General features: G+C 37.2%; 3 protein-coding genes, 2 non-coding genes and 1 pseudogene across 5 annotated transcripts; 3 read left to right on the top strand and 3 right to left on the bottom strand.

The window, feature by feature from the left end:
• The first annotated feature begins 6409 nt into the window (after positions 1-6409).
• On the top strand, positions 6410-7056 carry LOC123467198. The gene has a single exon (XM_045167231.1). The coding sequence runs from the start codon at positions 6425-6427 to the stop codon at positions 6947-6949; it is 525 nt and encodes a 174-aa protein (XP_045023166.1). The 5' UTR covers positions 6410-6424; the 3' UTR covers positions 6950-7056.
• LOC123467199 (uncharacterized protein K02A2.6-like) lies at positions 6961-8373 on the top strand. The gene has a single exon (XM_045167232.1). It carries the CDS (start codon positions 6961-6963, stop codon positions 8371-8373), a length of 1413 nt encoding a protein of 470 aa, XP_045023167.1.
• Positions 8374-8767: 394 nt separating this feature from the next.
• LOC116928639 (uncharacterized protein K02A2.6-like) lies at positions 8768-10696 on the top strand. Its single transcript, XM_032935740.2, has one exon. The coding sequence runs from the start codon at positions 8768-8770 to the stop codon at positions 10694-10696; it is 1929 nt and encodes a 642-aa protein (XP_032791631.2).
• A 7966-nt stretch (positions 10697-18662) lies between these two features.
• Positions 18663-18781, bottom strand: LOC123467250. The gene has a single exon (XR_006641707.1). It is a non-coding gene; the product is annotated as a 5S ribosomal RNA (ribosomal RNA).
• A 509-nt stretch (positions 18782-19290) lies between these two features.
• Positions 19291-19412, bottom strand: LOC123467259 (annotated as a pseudogene).
• Positions 19413-19921: 509 nt separating this feature from the next.
• LOC123467249 lies at positions 19922-20040 on the bottom strand. Its single transcript, XR_006641706.1, has one exon. It is a non-coding gene; the product is annotated as a 5S ribosomal RNA (ribosomal RNA).
• Positions 20041-20835: the final 795 nt, after the last annotated feature.

Below are 20835 nucleotides of genomic sequence, written 5' to 3'. Positions count from 1 at the left end.
AGAACCACTGCTAACGAATGATCAAACACCATAGAATTACTTATAACAAATGAGGCTTTCTTAATTGAATGCAGCAATCAACGTTTTCTCAAGAATGTACACTAGACTATGACAAACATCTTTGGCATCAAAATTGACCTATAGTTTAAGTTTCCCGACGAAGATGGGATTCGAACCCACGCGTGTAATGCATAATGGATTAGCAGTCCATCACCTTAACCACTCGGTCACCTCGTCTGATTACTGCCACCACGTTGAGGTCTTGAGACCTAATGAGTTAGCGGATGATTTCAATAACATACAAATTTAACGAAAACACCGATAATGAGAACTCGCTGGAAAGAAAACTATTCAAGTTACGCCCGATAACGGACTTGAACCCTCGACCTCAGGATAGAAAGTACAGCGCTCTACCAACTGAGCTAACCGGGCTATGTAATACAAGCCTATGTTTTTCAATACATTAACACCACGTAGTTTCTTTGATCATGCGACGACAAATTATGAAATCCACATATTTTCAAATAAGTCTTACATTACCTTGATCCAAAATCACTGTATCCATGTCTCGAAAAATGAAGAAGCCGACAAATTTTCAAATTTTTTTTATCTTGGTCGAAAATAAGGGTGTCCATGTCACGCAAAATGAGGAAACCTTCAAACAAACAAAAAACAAAAAATCTTACATTGCTTTGATTCAAAATAACGGTCATCGTAGCAAACCAGCAAAGATGAAAACAGCGTGTTTTTTTTCTTTTTTTTATACGTATAGGTGCCACTGGCCATGGCTTGTTGCCACTGGTTACAGTTTACGGGCCGCCATAGTAGGGGCCATTACACACCGTTGCGTCTTTGTGTATTGGATACTTATAGTTTAAATAGATACAATCAAAATTAATAGACGTTTAGGGGGGGGGGGTTGAATTAGATGGGTTGTTAGATTCGTTCTATGATCTTGGTGTCCGTGATGTATTTGATGAGTGCTTTCGCGATTTTTCCTTGGGTGTGTTTAGGGATGTTGAAGTTTATGCCCGTTAGTGTTGGTACCTCTAGGGGTAGGTTGAGTTCTTCCAACGCGTCGCTTAGTTCTCTTCTTTCTCTGGAGTAGTGTGGACAGTGTATGAGTACGTGTTCGGTGTTTTCTTTTTCTGTGCATCCATTTGGACATTCCGGCTGGACGTTCATGTCCCATTTACTGATGGTGGCATTTAGTTTATTGTGGCCACTTCGCAGTCTCATCAGTGCGGTTTGTATGGCTCTATTCCTGTGTATGCCAAGTGCATACGCCCATTAGTTTTCTATTTGTTACGGCTTGGTTGGTGGAGTTTTGTTTTATTTTTTCGAGTGTTCTGTTTTGGTGTTTGTTTTTTATTTTCGTTAGGATTTCTGCCATGTTGGGTGAGTGCGTCATCGTCGCCCCGTCGTCTGCACTTCTTCTGATGTTTGCTAGCTGGTCTGCGATTTCATTTCCTCTTATTCCAGAATGACTTCGTATCCAATATAGGTTAATTTTTGTTCCTGCTGACTTGAGATTGTTTATTTCTTGTATTATTTCAGGTATGGATGTGCTTGTTTCCCATTTGAAGTTGGAGATTGCCTGGATAGCTGACTTGGAGTCTGTGAATATGGTGATTTCGTTCCAGATTTGATTGTATGTACACTTCAGTGCTTGTTTAATGGCAGCTAGTTATGCATTAAGGCTGTTGGTGGGTTCTGTTAGTAACCATGCTTTTTTAAAATCTGTTTCAGGTATATATACAGCACAGGTGGTCTTCAGTGTCTTCAGACAAGTTGATCCGTCAGTGAAGATGGCTATGGGGTCTTTATGTTCACTGTTCCTAATCTCAAGGAACATCGTTGAGGTGAGTTCAGTGTTGTTGATAGCTTTTTTTCTTGTTCAATGGGAAGTAACCCGTATTTATTTCAAACAGGTTCCATGGTGCTATTGGATGAGTGTAAGGTTGGTGTGTGGGCTTTGGCAATTGGGGGATTATTTCATCTTCTACTACGTTGAGATGCCTTATTATTGCAGGTAAGCTTCTCACTTTCCATTCTGTCTTGTTGTTTATAAGAGTGTGCATTGCTTGGTATGCTGGGTTCCATGGTTTTCTTGAAAGTTTAGCCAGATATTTGGTGGCGAGTAAGTTCCATCTATCTCTTATGGCTGTGATTCCTGTTTCTAGTTGGATTAGGGCAGTGGGGGTTGATTTAAAGCAACCTAGGATGGATCTTACTATCTGGTTTTGGGTAGTTTCCAGTTTGTTGACTCTGGTTTTTGGCATTGTTGATAGGATGATTGACCCGTAGTCTACTTTACTGCGAATAATCGCTACGTAGATGCGGATGAGTAGTTTGAGTTGTAAGGCTGACTTTCCGTATGTTAGGGTTTTTAACAGATTTGCCCGACGTTGGATGCTTGCATTTACGTATTCAGTGTGGTTGTTCCATGTTAGTTTAGAATCGAAAATTATTCCAAGGAATTTGAATTCTTTTCTTTCCGTGATGGCAGTGTTGTATAGCGTTAGATTGAGGTCTGGTTCTCTCGCCTTCTTTCTTGTGAAGTTAACTGCGACGCATTTTGGAACCGAGAACTTCAGTTTCCACAGGCCAGCCCATTCTTCTATTTTTCTGAGATAGCATTGTAGTGACCGTTCTGTTTCCGATTTTTTTACTGCAGTTGAGTGGATTTCAATGTCGTCAGTGAACATTGAGATTTCGCAATTGCTAGTTGGTGCTGGGAAGTCTGCCATCATTATGTTAAACAGTAGTGGGCTGAAGACGCATCCCTGGGGCACGCCTCTCTTTAGTGTTCTTTCGGCTGATATTTCATTGTCGGTTCTTACTACGATTGTTCTTTCGGTTAGGAGATTTTGGATCCATCTCACAATTGCTCCTGTGATTTTGAATTTTGTGATTTTGTAGATGAGTCCCGTGATCCATGTGCTATCGTATGCCTTTTCTATATCAAGGAATACCGCCGTTGTGGATTTATTTTCGTTGAATCCGTTGTTGATTGCAGACTCTAGACGTATTAGATTATCAGTTGTTGTACACCCGTTCCTAAACCCGGTCTGGAATTTTGGGAGGAGTCGATTTTTTTCAGCATACCATTTTAATCTGTTATTCATTATTCTTTCCAGGACTTTGCAGAGGCATGATGTGAGGGATATTGGCCTATAGGAATCAGGCAAATTCGGTGGCTTGTTCGGCTTTGGTATGGGTACGACGATGGCATTCTTCCATTCTGGAGGTAAGTATCCGGAGCTGAACGAGATGTTTAGTAGTTCAAGTAGGGTACATCGATTTTCTTTGTCAAGCTTTGTAATCATTTCATTATGGACTTTATCTCTTCCCATAGCTTTATTGGGAAGTCCATTGATGCTTATATTCAACTCCGTTATGGAAATGGGTAGGTTGAGCGGGTTGATTTCATTGTTGTCGATTGCATCCTGTATGATTTGCTTATACAGTTCGGTGCGGCCGTCCTTTCTCTCTTCTTTTTCGATCGGGCAGAATTGGTTAAGTAGTGTTTGTGCTTTTTCGGATGGGTTGGTTGTTAGTTCTCCATTGCTTTTGGTGATGGGTGTGGTGCTGTGGTGACTTGGTTGTCCATTCATTGTGTGTTTCGTAAATTTCCAGAATGCGGATGTATTCTTGTCCATGGACGAGATGTAGTTGCTCCAGGATTGGTTGTTTGCTGATATAATTGTTTTTTTTTTAAATTGCTTCTAGTTGGTTAAGATGGGTTTTGTCTGCTGGGAGAAGTGTTGTACGCCATTTTTTGTATGCCTTCCTTGCTGCTTTTGTTGTTGTTTTGCAGAGGGGGGTCCACCATGGTTTGTTTGATTCCTTTTTGTCTTTTGCGGGTGAGAAGTATTTATAGGATGTTTCCATTAAGGTTGTGTGAAATATTTTGAATGCTTCCTCCGGGGATGTAGCTGCATTTAGAGATGTTGGTGTAACATTTCGTTTTATTTCCTTGTTCCAGTTTTCTTACTTGCGTTTGTTGAATTTCCAATGGTCGTTTTGTGAAGTTAAGGGAGGGGAGTTGGTGTTTAGTTGTATGATAATAGGGAGGTGGTCGCTACCCCAGTATGTTTCGGTGTGGATGTCGGTACGATAGGCCAGGTCTGGGGAAGTCAACGTTAGGTCTATGGTTGAGTTGTGTCTTCCGTTTGGATTTGGTCGGGTTCCTAGGTTCTTCGGGGTGCAGAGAATTAATCTGTTATCATTTAGAAGTAGGTCCGTCACATCTCTGCCGCATCTATTTTGTTGGTGGTGGTCTTCCCATACTTCTGAATGGGCATTCAAATCCCCTACGATTACTAAGCTGTTTTTGGTTGCGTTTAGGATGTCCGTTAGTTCTTGGTAAGTCTTTAGGTTCCCGTCTGGGCAATATATTGATACTATATCTATTGCTTTGTTGTTTTTTAGGTAGATGGTGGCTCCTACGGCTTCTATGTTTGGTGATTGTGGAAGAGATATGGAGGCCGCTCGTATATTCTTTTTGATGAGGATCGCTACGCCTCCACCGTGATTGTTCCGGTTTAGGTAGAACGTATTGAACGCTGAGATTTTAGGTACGTATCCATCTTTCCAAAAAGTTTCACTGATTATAACAATGTGTGGGTCATGGTATCTTATGTTGTATTTAAATTCTTGTAATTTTGCTTTATCAAGACTTCGGGCATTCCATTGGATGATCTTGATCGGCTTAATCATTTTCGACTTTTATTTGTAGTGTTAGTTGGTGGTTTGTTGGGTGGTTTGGCGGGTGGTCGGATGCTTTGGAGAGGGGCTGTGATTGCTGACAGTTGGGTATTGTTAGAGGTGAATCCAGATTCCATATCCTTTTTGATTTTTCAATTGTCGATGGCAGGTTGGTGAGTGGGGTTATTTTCTCTTGTATGTCTGCTACTGTATCTTCGAGGGCTGCGATCCTTGCTGTTGTAGTGGGTTGTATTATGGTAATTCCTTCGATTTGTTTCCTTAGGTAGTCGATTTCGCGACGGAGGTCTTCTACTTCAGGGTCGGTGTTGGTGGAGGTTTTGAATTTTGGTAGCTGGGTTGGTCTCATGGGTTCCGGGTTGTTCAGGATTTTGCTGGCTTCTGTGATGGGGATCCTGTTTTCGTAGGCAAATTTAATTATCTGTTGCCTGTTGTTGTACTTGGGGCACTCCATTGTCCCTGCTGAATGACCTGGTTTTAAACATGTGGGGCACTTTGTTGGGTTGTGGCATGGTGTAGTGTTGCAGTGTTGTTCTGCGCATTGTTTGCAGGTGGGGGTTGCCGCACATTTTTCTTCAGGGTGGCCGAAGTTCCAGCATATGCGGCAGAGAGCCGGTCTTGGTATGAATTGCTTCACTGGAAAGACTTCATGGGCCATGATTACTTCGCGGGGGAGTTGGTGGGTGTTGAAGTAGAGAGTGACAGTTTTTAGGGGTATTCTACTGCCATCTGTTGATAGGGACGAGAATCTCTGGACTTTAACTACTCCTTGGTCAGCTAGCAGGGAAAGGATGTCCTCTTCTTTGTCTTTGATGGGTACATTTCTGATAACGCCTCTGATGAGTGCCTCAGGCAATTTATGTTGAGGTTATTCACTGCCTTTAAGTCTAGGAGTTGTTTTTTTTGTTTTGTTGATGACGGATATATGTTGAGGTCCCCTTTGTATGTCCATTTTGTTCCTGATTTGACTTGCCCTACGATATCTGTTAGGGCGTGCATGAAGTGCTTTTTTTCAGTGATACTTAGATCAAGGAATGATTTGGGATCACTGGTGAGGTGTATGATCACAGGTGCTCCGCTGCATGGTTGGTCGAATAGGTCGGAGAAGCGGAGGGGTCCTGGACGTGGATTGTGGTTATCATTGGTGTTCTTGCGTTTGGTGGATATTGTGTGGATATGGTATCCACACAATATATTGTGTGGATATGGTATTTTGTGGATATTGGTATATGTGTGTATTCACATTGAATACAAGTATATTTGATCCTGTTTACATACAGAACTTAAAACACATGGTATCACAGTGTATTCACATTGAATACAAGTATATTTGATTCTGTTTACATGTAGAAGTATAAACTCATAATATATCAGTGTATTCACATTGAATACAAGTATATTTGATTCTGTTTACATGTAGAAGTATAAACTCATAATATAACAGTGTATTCACATTGAATAAAAGTATATTTGATCCTGTTTACATTTAGATGTAAAAACTCATGGTATCACAATGTATTCACATTGAATACAAGTATATTTGATCCTGTTTACATATTGTTGTATCTTGTCGTGTTGGGCAGAGCCCCAAGTGGTAATGAGCCGTAGTTTAATACAGAGAGGCTCAGCCTCAGTTGCACACAGACAGGCTAGTGCATAACAAGGTGTCAGAAGTAAACTGAACCAATTGTTCAACATGGCGAGTGATCTTCATCCACCGACATCCTTCTCCTTTGATGGCGATCTGCCTTCAAAGTGGGCTCTTTGGAAAAAGCAATTCGAGTGGTATCTTAAGGCCACGAAGAAAAACAAGGAAGACGAAGACGTTCAGGTCGGCGTGCTGATCACGTTGCTTGGCCATGAGGGCTTACGCATTTACGAGACCTTCACTTGGACAACGCCTGGTGATGAGTCTAAGATTGTGCCAGTGTTAGCTAAGTTTGATGCTCATTTCCAGCCGAGAAAGAGCCAAACATTTGAACGATACAAGTTTTTAACTCGCCACCAGCGTGATGGTGAGTCGTGCGAAACCTTCTTGTTGGAACTTCAGTCTCTGATAGCTACCTGTGAATACGACGCCCAGCGTGACTCCATTCTGCGTGACCAGATCGTTATTGGCGTAGAGCCGACAACAAAACGCGTGAAAAGTTGTTGTTTGATCCCCAGCTTACTTTGGCCAAAGCAATTGACATATTACGTGCCTGTGAAACGTCTTCGTTGATCGCTGAACAGATGTCAGCTGAAGCAATCAATAGGCTAACCTTGGACAAATTCAAATCGGGAAAACCAGTTCTTGGCAAGTCTGGTCAGGGTGGTAGTCGTCGTAGTTCAACAGAAGTCAACAAGCCTGAACAGGACGACAAATTCAGACCTTCCAGAACTCCCACACTGGTGACAAGTTGCAAGTGGTGTGGGGGCAGTCATGTTAAAGGCCGGTGCCCGGCTTTTGGTAAACAGTGCTCTAAGTGTGGCAAGTCAAATCATTTTGAAAAAGTTTGTAATTCTGAAAACGTTGCCAGTCTCGACGAGTATGTGATCAATTCGCTGAGTGGTCAACAGCAATCACAGTGGAGCGTTGATTTACTCATGGCTGGTTATACGGTGCCTTTCAAGGTTGACACTGGAGCGTCTTGTAACGTAATTCCGTTGTCCTGCTTCAACAAATTTGGACACACGAAGAAGCTCTTGCCTGGTCCTCGAGTTCGCACCTACAATGGACAGTCCCTGCATGTGCTGGGACAACTGGATGTTACTGTTTTTTTCAACAGCAAGCGGTTCCAGATTCGTGTAGTCGTGATCAAAGAAGACAATGTCCCTATTCTGGGGCTGCCCAGTTGTTGTGAACTGGGTCTAGTTCATGTGCCACAGAAGCAGGTCAACGAAATCGTTGTGGACTCGCCGTCGACCAATTTGCCGCCTGCGTTCCAAAATTACAAAGGTGTGTTCATTGGCATCGGTAAATTGCCCATCGAACACGAGATCAAGTTGAAAGACAATTGTGTCCCAGTTGTGCGTCCTCCCCGCCGAGTTCCGTTCAAGATTCGTGATTTGGTGAAAAAGAAGTTGGACGACATGGAACAGCTAAAGTTGATTTGTAAAGTGACTGAGCCTACTGAGTGGGTAAACCCAATGCTGGCTGTTCAAAAAGCGGGTGGTGACGTACGCATCTGTCTCGACCCGTTGGATCTTAACAAAGTGATAAAGCGCCAACACTATCCGGTGCCTACGGCACAGGAATTATTTGCCCGAATTGGAAAGGCAAAGTTTTTCTCAACGCTCGACGCAACGTCGGGGTTTCTTCAAATTCCCCTGTCGGAAGAGTCCAGTTTTGTTACGACCTTCGCCACTCCATTTGGACGATATCGTTTTCTTCGTCTACCATTCGGTATTTGCTCAGCCCCAGAGGTTTACCAGCAGGCGATGATACAGTTGTTTGGAGACCTCAGCGGTGTGGAGATCTACTTTGACGATTTCTTCGTTTGGGGCGAAACACGAGAAGAACACGATGACCGTTTGAAAGCCGTGTTTGACAGGTGTGCACAAGTCAATTTGAAACTGAATGCCACCAAGTGTAAGTTTTTGCAGTCGGAACTTCCCTGGATGACACATCATCTCCTACCAACAGTTGAAGCCGGATCCCGATAAAATTGAAGCCATCCGTGCGTTTCCAGAGCCTGCTTCGAAGGAATATCTCCAGCGACTGTTGGGTATGGTAAATTATCTGGCAAAGTTGTGTGAGCATTTATCGTCGATCACCAAACCGTTGCGAGATCTGCTCAAACATGATGTTGAGTGGGTTTGGGACGCAGCGAGCACGAAAACATTCCAGGCCGTCAAGGATTTGGTCATTTCGGCGCCCATCCTGAAGCTTTTTGTTCCGGCTGCTTCAGTGACTGTGTCGGTGGATGCCTCTCCTTTTGGACTTGGGGCGGTTTTGCTGCAAGATGGCCAGCCAGTAGAGTTTGCGTCTCGAACACTGACCGAGACTCAGCGCAGGTATGCGTAAATTGAAAAGGAGCTTCTGGCCGTGCAGTTTGGAATGCAGCATTTCCATCATTATGTGTATGGGAGTCACGTTTTAGTAGAAACCGACCACAAGCCCCTCATTGGTCTGGTTGACAAGCCCATTGGCTTATGCACTCCTCGGATTCAGCGAATGCGCCTTCAGCTCCAAGGGTACAGCTACCAGTTGTGCTACAAGCCGGGTAAAGAATTGTACCTTGCCGACACCTTAAGCAGAGCGCCGGACCCTCGAGAATATTCAGGTGATCAGTCTCAGTGTCATGATGAACATGTCCACGCTGTCCTCAGTTATGTCAATCCGGGTCCAACGATTCAAGAAAAGTACGCTCGAGCCACGGAAGCTGATTCGACACTGCAGTTGATCGTCGGACTCGTTAACAACGGCTGGCCGGAGCACAAGCGTGATTGTCCGGTTCCGGCGAAGCCGTATTGGTCTGAGCGGGCAAATTTGTCGACGGCCCGTGGCTTACTTCTTCGGGGGCAGCAAGTGGTTGTGCCATACAGCCTTCAACGTGAAATTCTAGCTAACGTCCATGACGGACACTTCGGTGAAACCAAGTCCTTGGAAAGAGCAAAATCCGCCGTCTTCTGGCCGGGATACGTGGAGCAGATTCGCAACCTTGTCGCTGGATGCAGTATTTGTCAGGAAAGAAGAAACCACAATTCGGCACAGCAGTATTATCCGGCAGAAGTCCCGGAACACCCCTTTCAAAAATTAGCAACGGATTTCTTCCAGCTTGCTGGAAAACATTATCTTTTAACAGTCGATTATTTTAGCAAGTGGCCGTGTGTGGTTGAAATGTCGTCGACTACCAGCTCTGTCACCATTCGAGAGTTAGAGAAAATTTTTTCTGATTTCGGCGTCCCGGAAACTCTAGTGTCTGATAACGGGTCACAGTTTGGCAGTGCCGAGTTTCGCGAGTTTTCCCGCCAGCAGCAGTTCTCCCATGTCACGTCAAGCCCGTTCTATCCTGAATCCAACGGCTTCGTTGAACGGTCGGTTCAGACCGTCAAGTCTTCGTTTATAAAAGCCATTGAGAGCGGCCGCTCTCTTCAAGCCGCAGTCCGTGCTATTCGCTCCACTCCAGTTGGTGGTGGCCTCCCGTCTCCGTCCGTCCTGCTTCAGTCTCGTCATTTGAGGGGTAGTCTGCCTTTTGTGCCAGCCGCACTCAAGCATCAGAGTATCAACAGTGATGCAGTAGAGGAACTTTTAAAACGCCGACAGGATAAAATGCTGTTTCATCAGTCGTCCGCCGTCTCCAAACGGTATCCGGTTTTATCAGTTGGTCAACGTGTTCGTGTTCGCGTCGGAAAAAAATGGATTCCTGGTGTAGTGAAGATAGTGTGTCAACAGCCGGATTCCTACGTCGTCAGCACCAGTGATGGAAGTGAGTTTCGCCGGAATCGCAGGGCGATCAACGTTTGCCGTAGTCAGCAAAGCGAAGGTCCAGCAACTCCTCCCACAGTCAACCAGCGGGCCCCTGCAGCAGGGCCCAGCAGAAGACCAAGAGTTTCGTTCATATTCCCGTCCTTCTCCCTGTCTAATTCAGCTGCTAATTCAGCAGTATCCGTTCGCGCTCCGATGGTGGTTCCAGTTCCCGGCCCGGCGACAAGCAACGTGGTGGCACCCGTCTTGTCTTTACCGCCAACTCGCCCAGCGGTGCCTGTGCATGCTGAGCCGATCCGTCAGGCCGTTTCCCCCGGCATTACCAGGGAATCACGCAAGCCTAGAGAGTGGCCGCCATGCTCACGCTCGAGCGCGAGGTTGGCCGCGAAGAACAGGCGGAGTGTATCGCACAGCCCAGCCAGGTCGACGGCAAGTAATCCGACTTCAACGCTCGATCCTGCCCAGCTAGCAATGGTTCCTCCTTCGGAAGTTCCCGGCAGTCCCCTGGACCCTGTTCAAGATTGTCAAGAGGCGGCGGTTCCAGCTAACTACGACTAACCTAGTCCGTTTCACTGTTCTAGTTTGTGTTATAATCTCAGAACTCTTGTTTGTTTGTTTTTGTGTTCTCTTATTCATTCTTACTTTGGTTTCCCTTCCTTGTCTTTGCATTACCCGTCTCTTTGGTTGTGTTTAAAAGGAAAGATGTTGTTATGGTATCACAGTGTATTCACATTGAATACAAGTATATTTGATTCTGTTTATTCGTAGAAGTATAAACTCATAATATAACAGTGTAATCAAATTGAATACAAGTATATTTGATCCTGTTTACATAAAGAAGTAAAAACTCATGGTATCACAGTGTATTCACATTGAATACAAGTATATTTGATCCTGTTTACATATAGAAGTTTATACTCATGTATCACAGTGTATTCACATTGAATACAAGTATATTTGATTCTGTTTACATGTAGAAGTATAAACTCATAATATAACAGTGTATTCACATTGAATACAAGTATATTTGATCCTGTTTACATATAGATGTAAAAACTCATGGTATCACAATGTATTCACATTGAATACAAATATATTTGATACTTTTTTACATGTAGATGTATAAACTCATAATATAACAGGGTATTCACATTGAATACAAGTATATTTGATCCTGTTTACATATAGAAGTAAAAACTCATGGTATCACAGTATGTTCACATTGAATACAAGTATATTTGATCCTGTTTACATATAGAAGTTAAAACTCTTGGTATCACAGGGTATTCACATGGAATACAAGTATATTTGATTCTGTTTACATGTAGAAGTATAAACTCATAATATAACAGTGTATTCACATTGAATACAAGTATATTTGATTCTGTTTACATGTAGAAGAATAAACTCATAATATAACAGTGTATTCACATTGAATAAAAGTATATTTGATCCTGTTTACATATAGATGTAAAAACTTATTGTATCACGGTGTATTCACATTGAATACAAGTATAGTGGATTCTGTTTACATGTAGAAGTATAAACTCATAATATAACAGTGTATTCACATTGAATACAAGTATATTTGATCCTATTTACATTTAGAATTAAAAACTCATGGAATAACAGTGTATTCACATTAAATACAAGAATATTTGATTCTGTTTACATGTAGAAGTATAAACTCATAAAATAACAGTGTATTCACATTGAATACAAGTGTATTTGATTCTGTTTACATGTAGAAGAATAAACTCATAATATAACAGTGTATTCACATTGAATACAAGTATATTTGATCCTGTTCTTATATAGAAGTAAAAACTCATGGTATCACAGTGTATTCACATTGAATACAAATATATTTGATCCTGTTTTCACATAGAAGTTAAAACTCATGGTATCACAGTGTATTCATATTGAATACAAGTATATTTGATTCTGTTTACATGTAGAAGTATAAACTCATAATATAACAGTGTATTCACATTGAATACAAGTATATTTGATCCTTTTTACATATAGAAGAAAAAATTCATGGTATCATATTGTATTCACCTTGAATACAAGTTATTTTATTCTGTTTACATATAGAAGTATAAACTCATAATGTAACAGTGTATTCACATTGAATACAAGTATATTTGATTCTGTTTACATGAAGAAGTATAAACTCATAATATGACAGTGTATTCACATTGAATACAAGTATATTTGATCCTGTTTACAAATAGAAGTAAAAACTCATGATATCACAGTGTATTCACATTGAATACAAGTATATTTGATTCTGTTTACATGTAGAAGTATAAACTCATAATATAACAGTGTATTCACATTGAATACAAGTATATTTGATCCTGTTTACATAAACATGTAAAAACTCATGGTATCACAGTGTATTCACATTGAATACAAGTCTATTTTATTCTGTTTACATGTTGAAGTATAAACTCATAATATAACAGTGTATTCACATTGAATACAAGTATATTTGATCCTGTTTACATATAGATTTAAAAACTTATGGTATCACGTTGTATTCACATTGAATACAAGTATATTGAATTCTGATTACATGTAGAAGTATAAACTCATAATATAACAGTGTATTCACATTGAATACAAGTAAATTTGATCCTGTTTATGTATAGAATTAAAAACCCATGGTATCAAAAGTGTATTCACATTGAATACAAGTATATTTGATCCTGTTTACATGTAGAACTTAAAACTCATGTTATCACATTGTATTCACATTGAATACAAGTATATTTGATTCTGTTTACATGTAGAAGTATAATCTCATAATATAACAGTGTATTCACATTGAATAAAAGTATATTTGATCCTGTTTACATGTAGATGTAAAACCTCATGGTATCACAGTGTATTCACATTGAATACAATTATATTTGATTCTGTTTACATGTAGAAGTATAAACTCATAATATAACAGTGTATTCACATTGAATACAAGTATATTTGATTCTGTTTACATGTAGAAGTATAAACTCATAATATAACAGTGTATTCACATTGAATACAAGTATATTTGATCCTGTTTACATATAGAACTTAAAACTCATGTTATCACATTGTATTCACATTGAATACAAGTATATTTGATTCTGTTTACATGTAGAAGTATAAACTCATAATATAACAGTGTATTCACATTGAATAAAAGTATATTTGATCCTGTTTACATGTAGATGTAAAACCTCATGGTATCACGTTGTATTCACATTGAATACAAGTATATTGAATTCTGATTACATGTAGAAGTATAAATTCATAATATAACAGTGTATTCACATTGAATACAAGTAAATTTGATCCTGTTTATGTATAGAATTAAAAACCCATGGTATCAAAAGTGTATTCACATTGAATACAAGTATATTTGATCCTGTTTACATATAGAACTTAAAACTCATGTTATCACATTGTATTCACATTGAATACAAGTATATTTGATTCTGTTTACATGTAGAAGTATAAACTCATAATATAACAGTGTATTCACATTGAATACAAGTATATTTGATTCTGTTAACATGTAGAAGTATAAACTCATAATATAACAGTGTATTCACATTGAATAAAAGTATATTTGATCCTGTTTACATGTAGATGTAAAACCTCATGGTATCACGTTGTATTCACATTGAATACAAGTATATTGAATTCTGATTACATGTAGAAGTATAAATTCATAATATAACAGTGTATTCACATTGAATACAAGTAAATTTGATCCTGTTTATGTATAGAATTAAAAACCCATGGTATCAAAAGTGTATTCACATTGAATACAAGTATATTTGATCCTGTTTACATATAGAACTTAAAACTCATGTTATCACATTGTATTCACATTGAATACAAGTATATTTGATTCTGTTTACATGTAGAAGTATAAACTCATAATATAACAGTGTATTCACATTGAATACAAGTATATTTGATTCTGTTAACATGTAGAAGTATAAACTCATAATATAACAGTGTATTCACATTGAATAAAAGTATATTTGATCCTGTTTACATTTAGATGTAAAAACTCATGGTATCACAGTGTATTCACATTGAATACAAGTATATTTGATCCTGTTTACATATAGGTGTAAAAACTTATGGTATCACAGTGTATTCACATTGAATACAAGTATATTTGATACTTTTTTACATGTAGAAGTATAAACTCATAATATAACAGGGTATTCACATTGAATACAAGTATATTTGATCCTGTTTACATATAGAAGTAAAAACTCATGGTATCACAGTGTGTTCACAGTGTATACAAGTATATTTGATCCTGTTTACATATAGAAGTTAAACTCTTGGTATCACAGGGTATTCACATGGAATACAAGTATATTTGATTCTGTTTACATGTAGAAGTATAAACTCATAATATAACAGTGTATTCACATTGAATACAAGTATATTTGATTCTCTTTACATGTAGAAGAATAAACTCATAATATAACAGTGTATTCACATTGAATAAAAGTATATTTGATCCTGTTTACATATAGATGTAAAAACTTATTGTATCACGGTGTATTCACATTGAATACAAGTATAGTGGATTCTGTTTACATGTAGAAGTATAAACTCATAATATAACAGTGTATTCACATTGAATACAAGTATATTTGATTCTGCTTTCATGTAGAAGTAGAAAATCATAATATAACAGTGTATTCACATTAAATACAACTAAATTTGATCCTGTTTACATATAGAATTAAAAACTTATGGTATCAAAAGTTTATTCACATTGAATACAAGCATATTTGATCCTGTTTACATATAGAAGTAAAAACTCATGGTATTACAGTGTATTCACATTGAATACAAGTATATTTGATTTTGTTTACATGTAGATGTATAAACTCATAATATAACAGTGTACTCACATTGAATACAAGTATATTTGATCCTATTTACATATAGAAGTAAAAATTCATGGTATAACAGTGTATTCACATTGAATACAAGTATATTTGATTCTGTTTACATGTAGAAGTATAAACTCATAAAATAACAGTGTATTCACATTGCATACAAGTATATTTGATTCTGTTTACAGCTAGAGGTATAAACTTATAATATAACATTGAATTCACATTAACAACAAGTATATTTTTTCCTGTTTACATATAGAAGTAAAAATTCATGGTATCACAGTGTATTCTTATTGAATACAAGTATATTTGATCCTGTTTACATATAGAAGTTAAAACTAATGGTATCACAGTGTATTCACATTGAATACAAGTATATTTGATTCTGTTTACATGTAGAAGTATAAACTCATAATATAACAGTGTATTCACATTGAATACAAGTATATTTGATCCTTTTTACATGTAGAAGTAGAAACGCATGGTATCACAGTGTATTCACATTGAATACAAGTATATTTGATTCTGTTTACATGTAGAAGAATAAACTCATGATATAACAGTGTATTCACATTGAATAAAAGTATATTTGATCCTGTTCTTATATAGAAGTAAAAACTCATGGTATCACAGTGTATTCACATTGAATACAAGTATATTTGATCCTGTTTTCATATAGAAGTTAAAACTCATGGTATCACAGTGTATTCACATTGAGTACAAGTATATTTGATTCTGTTTACATGTAGAAGTATAAACTCATAATATAACAGTGTATTCACATTAAATACAAGTATATTTGATCCTTTTTACATATAGAAGTCAAAACTCATGGTATCACAGTGTATTAACCTTTAATACAAGTTATTTTATTCTGTTTACATATAGAAGTATAAACTCATAATGTAACAGTGTATTCACATTGAATACAAGTATATTTGATTCTGTTTACATGAAGAAGTATAAACTCATAATGTGACAGTGTATTCACATTGAATACAAGTATATTTGATCCTGTTTACAAATAGAAGTAAAAACCCATGGTATCACAGTGTATTCACATTGAATACAAGTATATTTGATTCTGTTTACATGTAGAAGTATAAACTCATAATATAACAGGGTATTCACATTGAATACAAGTATATTTGATTCTGTTTACATGTAGAAGAATAAACTCATAATATAACAGTGTATTCACATTGAATAAAGGTATATTTGATCCTGTTCTTATATAGAAGTAAAAACTCATGGTTCACAGTGTATTCACATTGAATACAAGTTATTTTATTCTGTTTACATATAGAAGTATAAACTCATAATGTAACAGTGTATTCACATTGAATAAAAGTATATTTGATTCCGTTTACATGAAGAAGTATAAACTCATAATGTGACAGTGTATTCACATTGAATACAAGTATATTTGATCCTGTTTACAAATAGAAGTAAAAACTCATGGTATCACAGTGTATTCACATTGAATAGAAGTATATTTGATTCTGTTTACATGTAGAAGTATAAACTCATAATATAACAGTGTATTCACATTGAATACAAGTATATTTGATCGTTTTTACATAAGGAAGTGAAAACTCATGGTATCACAGTGTATTCACATTGAATACAAGTATATTTGATCCTGTTTACATATAGAAGTTAAAACTCATGGTATCACAGTGTATTCACATTGAATACAAGTATATCTGATTCTGTTTACATGTAGAAGTATAAACTCATAATATAACAGTGTATTCACATTGAATACAAGTATAATTGATCCTGTTAACATAAAGAAGTAAAAACTCATGGTGTAACAGTGTATTCACATTAAATACAAGTATATTTGATCCTGTTTACAAATAGAAGTAAACCTCATGGTATCACAGTGTATTCTTATTGAATACAAGTATATTTGATTCTGTTTACATGTAGAAGTATAAACTCATAATATAACAGTGTATTCACATTGAATACAAGTATATTTGATCCTGTTCTTATATAGAAGTAAAAACTCATGGTATCACAGTGTATTCACATTTAATACAAGTATATTTGATCCTGTTTACATATAGAAGTTAAAACTCATGGTATCACAGTGTATTCACATTGAATACAAGTATATTTGATTCTGTTTACATGTAGAAGTATAAACTCATAATATAACAGTGTATTCACATTGAATACAAGTATAATTGATCCTGTTTACATAAGGAAGTAAAAACTCATGTTATAACAGTGTATTCACATTAAATACAAGTATATTTGATCCTGTTTAAATATAGAAGTTAAATCTCATAGTATCACAGTGTATTCACAATGAATACAAGTATATTTGATTCTGTTTACATGTAGAAGTATAAACTCATAATATAACAGTGTATTCACATTGAATACAGGTTAATTTTGATTCTTTTTACATGTAGGAGTATAAACTCATAATATAACGGTATATTCACATTGAATACAAATAAATTTGATCCTTTTTACATATTGAAGTAAAAACTCATGGTATCACAGTGTATTCACATTTAATACAAGTATATTTGATCCTGTTTACATATAGAAGTTAAAACTCCTGGTATCACAGTGTATTCATATTAAATAGAAGTATTTTTGATTCTGTTTACATCAAGAAGTATAAACTCATAATATAACAGTGTATTCACATTGAATACAAGTATATTTGATCCTGTTTACATATAGAAGTAAAAACACGTGGTATCACAGTGTATTCACATTGAATACAAGTATATTTGATTCTGTTTACATGTAGAAGTATAAACTCATAATATAACAGTGTAATCACAATAAAAACAAGTATATTTCTTGTATTTGAATACAAGCGGTCACCCTTCTAGGTACTAACGGGACCCGACGCAGCTTAACTTCTGGGAGCTGACGAGACCAGGTTTTTTCTGCGTGGTATGGCCGTTGACATTTTCATACGAAACTGAATTGAATACACTCAAGGAATGATTTTCCAACATTGAAACCTACACAAGGACGATTAATTTCTATAATTAAGGATATTGGACTGGTAACCATCGTGTTGGTTGAGCCACTATTTTTCTATGAAATAGAAATTCAAGTATTTAATACGAAACTGAATTGAATACACTCAAGGAATGATTTTCCAACATTGAAACCTACACAAGGACGATTAATTTCTATAATTAAGGATATTGGACTGGTAACCATCGTGTTCGTTGAGCCACTATTTTTCTATGAAATAGAAATTCAAGTATTTAATACGAAACTGAATTGAATACACTCAAGGAATGATTTTCCAACATTGAAACCTACACAAGGACGATTAATTTCTATAATTAAGGATATTGGACTGGTAACCATCGTGTTCGTTGAGCCACTATTTTTCTATGAAATAGAAATTCACATTCATCGGTAAAGTCACTGATGGTAATGAAACACTCTACACTTCCCTTGTTGGTGTTTAAAAAATAGCTATCAGTGTGTACGAGATGAAATATCAAAATTCACCCCTAGATGGCGTTTAATAAAGTATCAAAATTCACCACGAGATGGTTTTAACTAAAACTTTGATTCATTTTCGAAACTCTTGCTGGTTATAAAAGGTTTGATGCCAACAGCATCCCGTATTCCCAAGCGGTCACCCTTCTAGGTACTAACGGGACCCGACGCAGCTTAACTTCTGGGAGCTGACGAGACCAGGTTTTTTCTGCGTGGTATGGCCGTTGACGTTTTAATACGAAACTGAATTGAATACACTCAAGGAATGATTTTCCAACATTGAAACCTACACAAGGACGATTAATTTCTATAATTAAGGATATTGGACTGGTAACCATCGTGTTGGTTGAGCCACTATTTTTCTATGAAATAGAAATTCAAGTATTTAATACGAAACTGAACTGAATACACTCAAGGAATGATTTTCCAACATTGAAACCTACACAAGGACGATTAATTTCTATAATTAAGGATATTGGACTGGTAACCATCGTGTTCATTGAGCCACTATTTTTCTACGAAATAGAAATTCACATTCATCGGTAAAGCCACTGATGGTAATGAAACACTCTACATTTCCCTTGTTGGTGTTTAAAAAATAGCTATCAGTGTGTACGAGATGAAATATCAAAATTCACCCCTAGATGGCGTTTAATAAAGTATCAAAATTCACCACGAGATGGTTTTAACTAAAACTTTGATTCATTTTCGAAACTCTTGCTGGTTATAAAAGTTTGATGCCAACAGCATCCCGTCCCATTCCCAAGCGGTCACCCTTCTAGGTACTAACGGGACCCGACGCAGCTTAACTTCTGGGAGCTGACGAGACTAGGTTTTTTCTGCGTGGTATGGCCGTTGACGTTTTAATACGAGACTGAATTGAATACACTCAAGGAATGATTTTCCAACATTGAAACCTACACAAGGACGATTAATTTCTATAATTAAGGATATTGGACTGGTAACCATCGTGTTCGTTGAGCCACTATTTTTCTATGAAATAGAAATTCAAGTATTTAATACGAAACTGAATTGAATACACTCAAGGAATGATTTTCCAACATTGAAACCTACACAAGGACGATTAATTTCTATAATTAAGGATATTGGACTGGTAACCATCGTGTTCATTGAGCCACTATTTTTCTACGAAATAGAAATTCACATTCATCGGTAAAGTCACTGATGGTAATGAAACACTCTACACTTCCCTTGTTGGTGTTTAAAAAATAGCTATCAGTGTGTACGAGATGAAATATCAAAATTTACCCCTAGATGGCGTTTAATAAAGTATCAAAATTCACCACGAGATGGTTTTAACTAAAACTTTGATTCATTTTCGAAACTCTTGCTGGTTATAAAAGTTTGATGCCAACAGCATCCCGTATTCCCAAGCGGTCACCCTTCTAGGTACTAACGGGACCCGACGCAGCTTAACTTCTGGGAGCTGACGAGACCAGGTTTTTTCTGCGTGGTATGGCCGTTGACGTTTTAATACGAAACTGAATTGAATACACTCAAGGAATGATTTTCCAACATTGAAACCTACACAAGGACGATTAATTTCTATAATTAAGGATATTGGACTGGTAACCATCGTGTTCGTTGAGCCACTATTTTTCTATGAAATAGAAATTCAAGTATTTAATACGAAACTGAACTGAATACACTCAAGGAATGATTTTCCAACATTGAAACCTACACAAGGACGATTAATTTCTATAATTAAGGATATTGGACTGGTAACCATCGTGTTCATTGAGCCACTATTTTTCTACGAAATAGAAATTCACATTCATCGGTAAAGTCACTGATGGTAATGAAACACTCTAAACTTCCCTTGTTGGTGTTTAAAAAAATAGCTATCAGTGTGTACGAGATGAAATATCAAAATTCACCCCTAGATGGCGTTTAATAAAGTATCAAAATTCACCACGAGATGGTTTTAACTAAAACTTTGATTCATTTTCGAAACTCTTGCTGGTTATAAAAAGTTTGATGCCAACAGCATCCCGTATTCCCAAGCGGTCACCCTTCTAGGTACTAACGGGACCCGACGCAGCTTAACTTCTTTTTTTTTTTTTGTAAAATTTTCTTTTATTATCTTTTGTTATCAGCTAATGGGGTCATTAAAACAAACAAAGCAAAAACAAAATTTTGTTCGCCGGATGCAGACGTTAGCAAAGGGATGTAGACGAAAATGTGGCAATGTTGGGGACTATAATAATAAAACAAAAACAAAAACATAAACAAACAAATGCAATGTGGGTTGAGGTGGGATAA

This window comes from Daphnia magna, unplaced genomic scaffold (assembly GCF_020631705.1).
Source record: "Daphnia magna isolate NIES unplaced genomic scaffold, ASM2063170v1.1 Dm_contigs163, whole genome shotgun sequence".
Lineage (NCBI taxonomy): Eukaryota > Metazoa > Arthropoda > Branchiopoda > Diplostraca > Daphniidae > Daphnia > Daphnia magna.
Note: the sequence above shows the minus strand (reverse complement) of the source record. Positions and strands in the feature narration are given on the sequence as shown.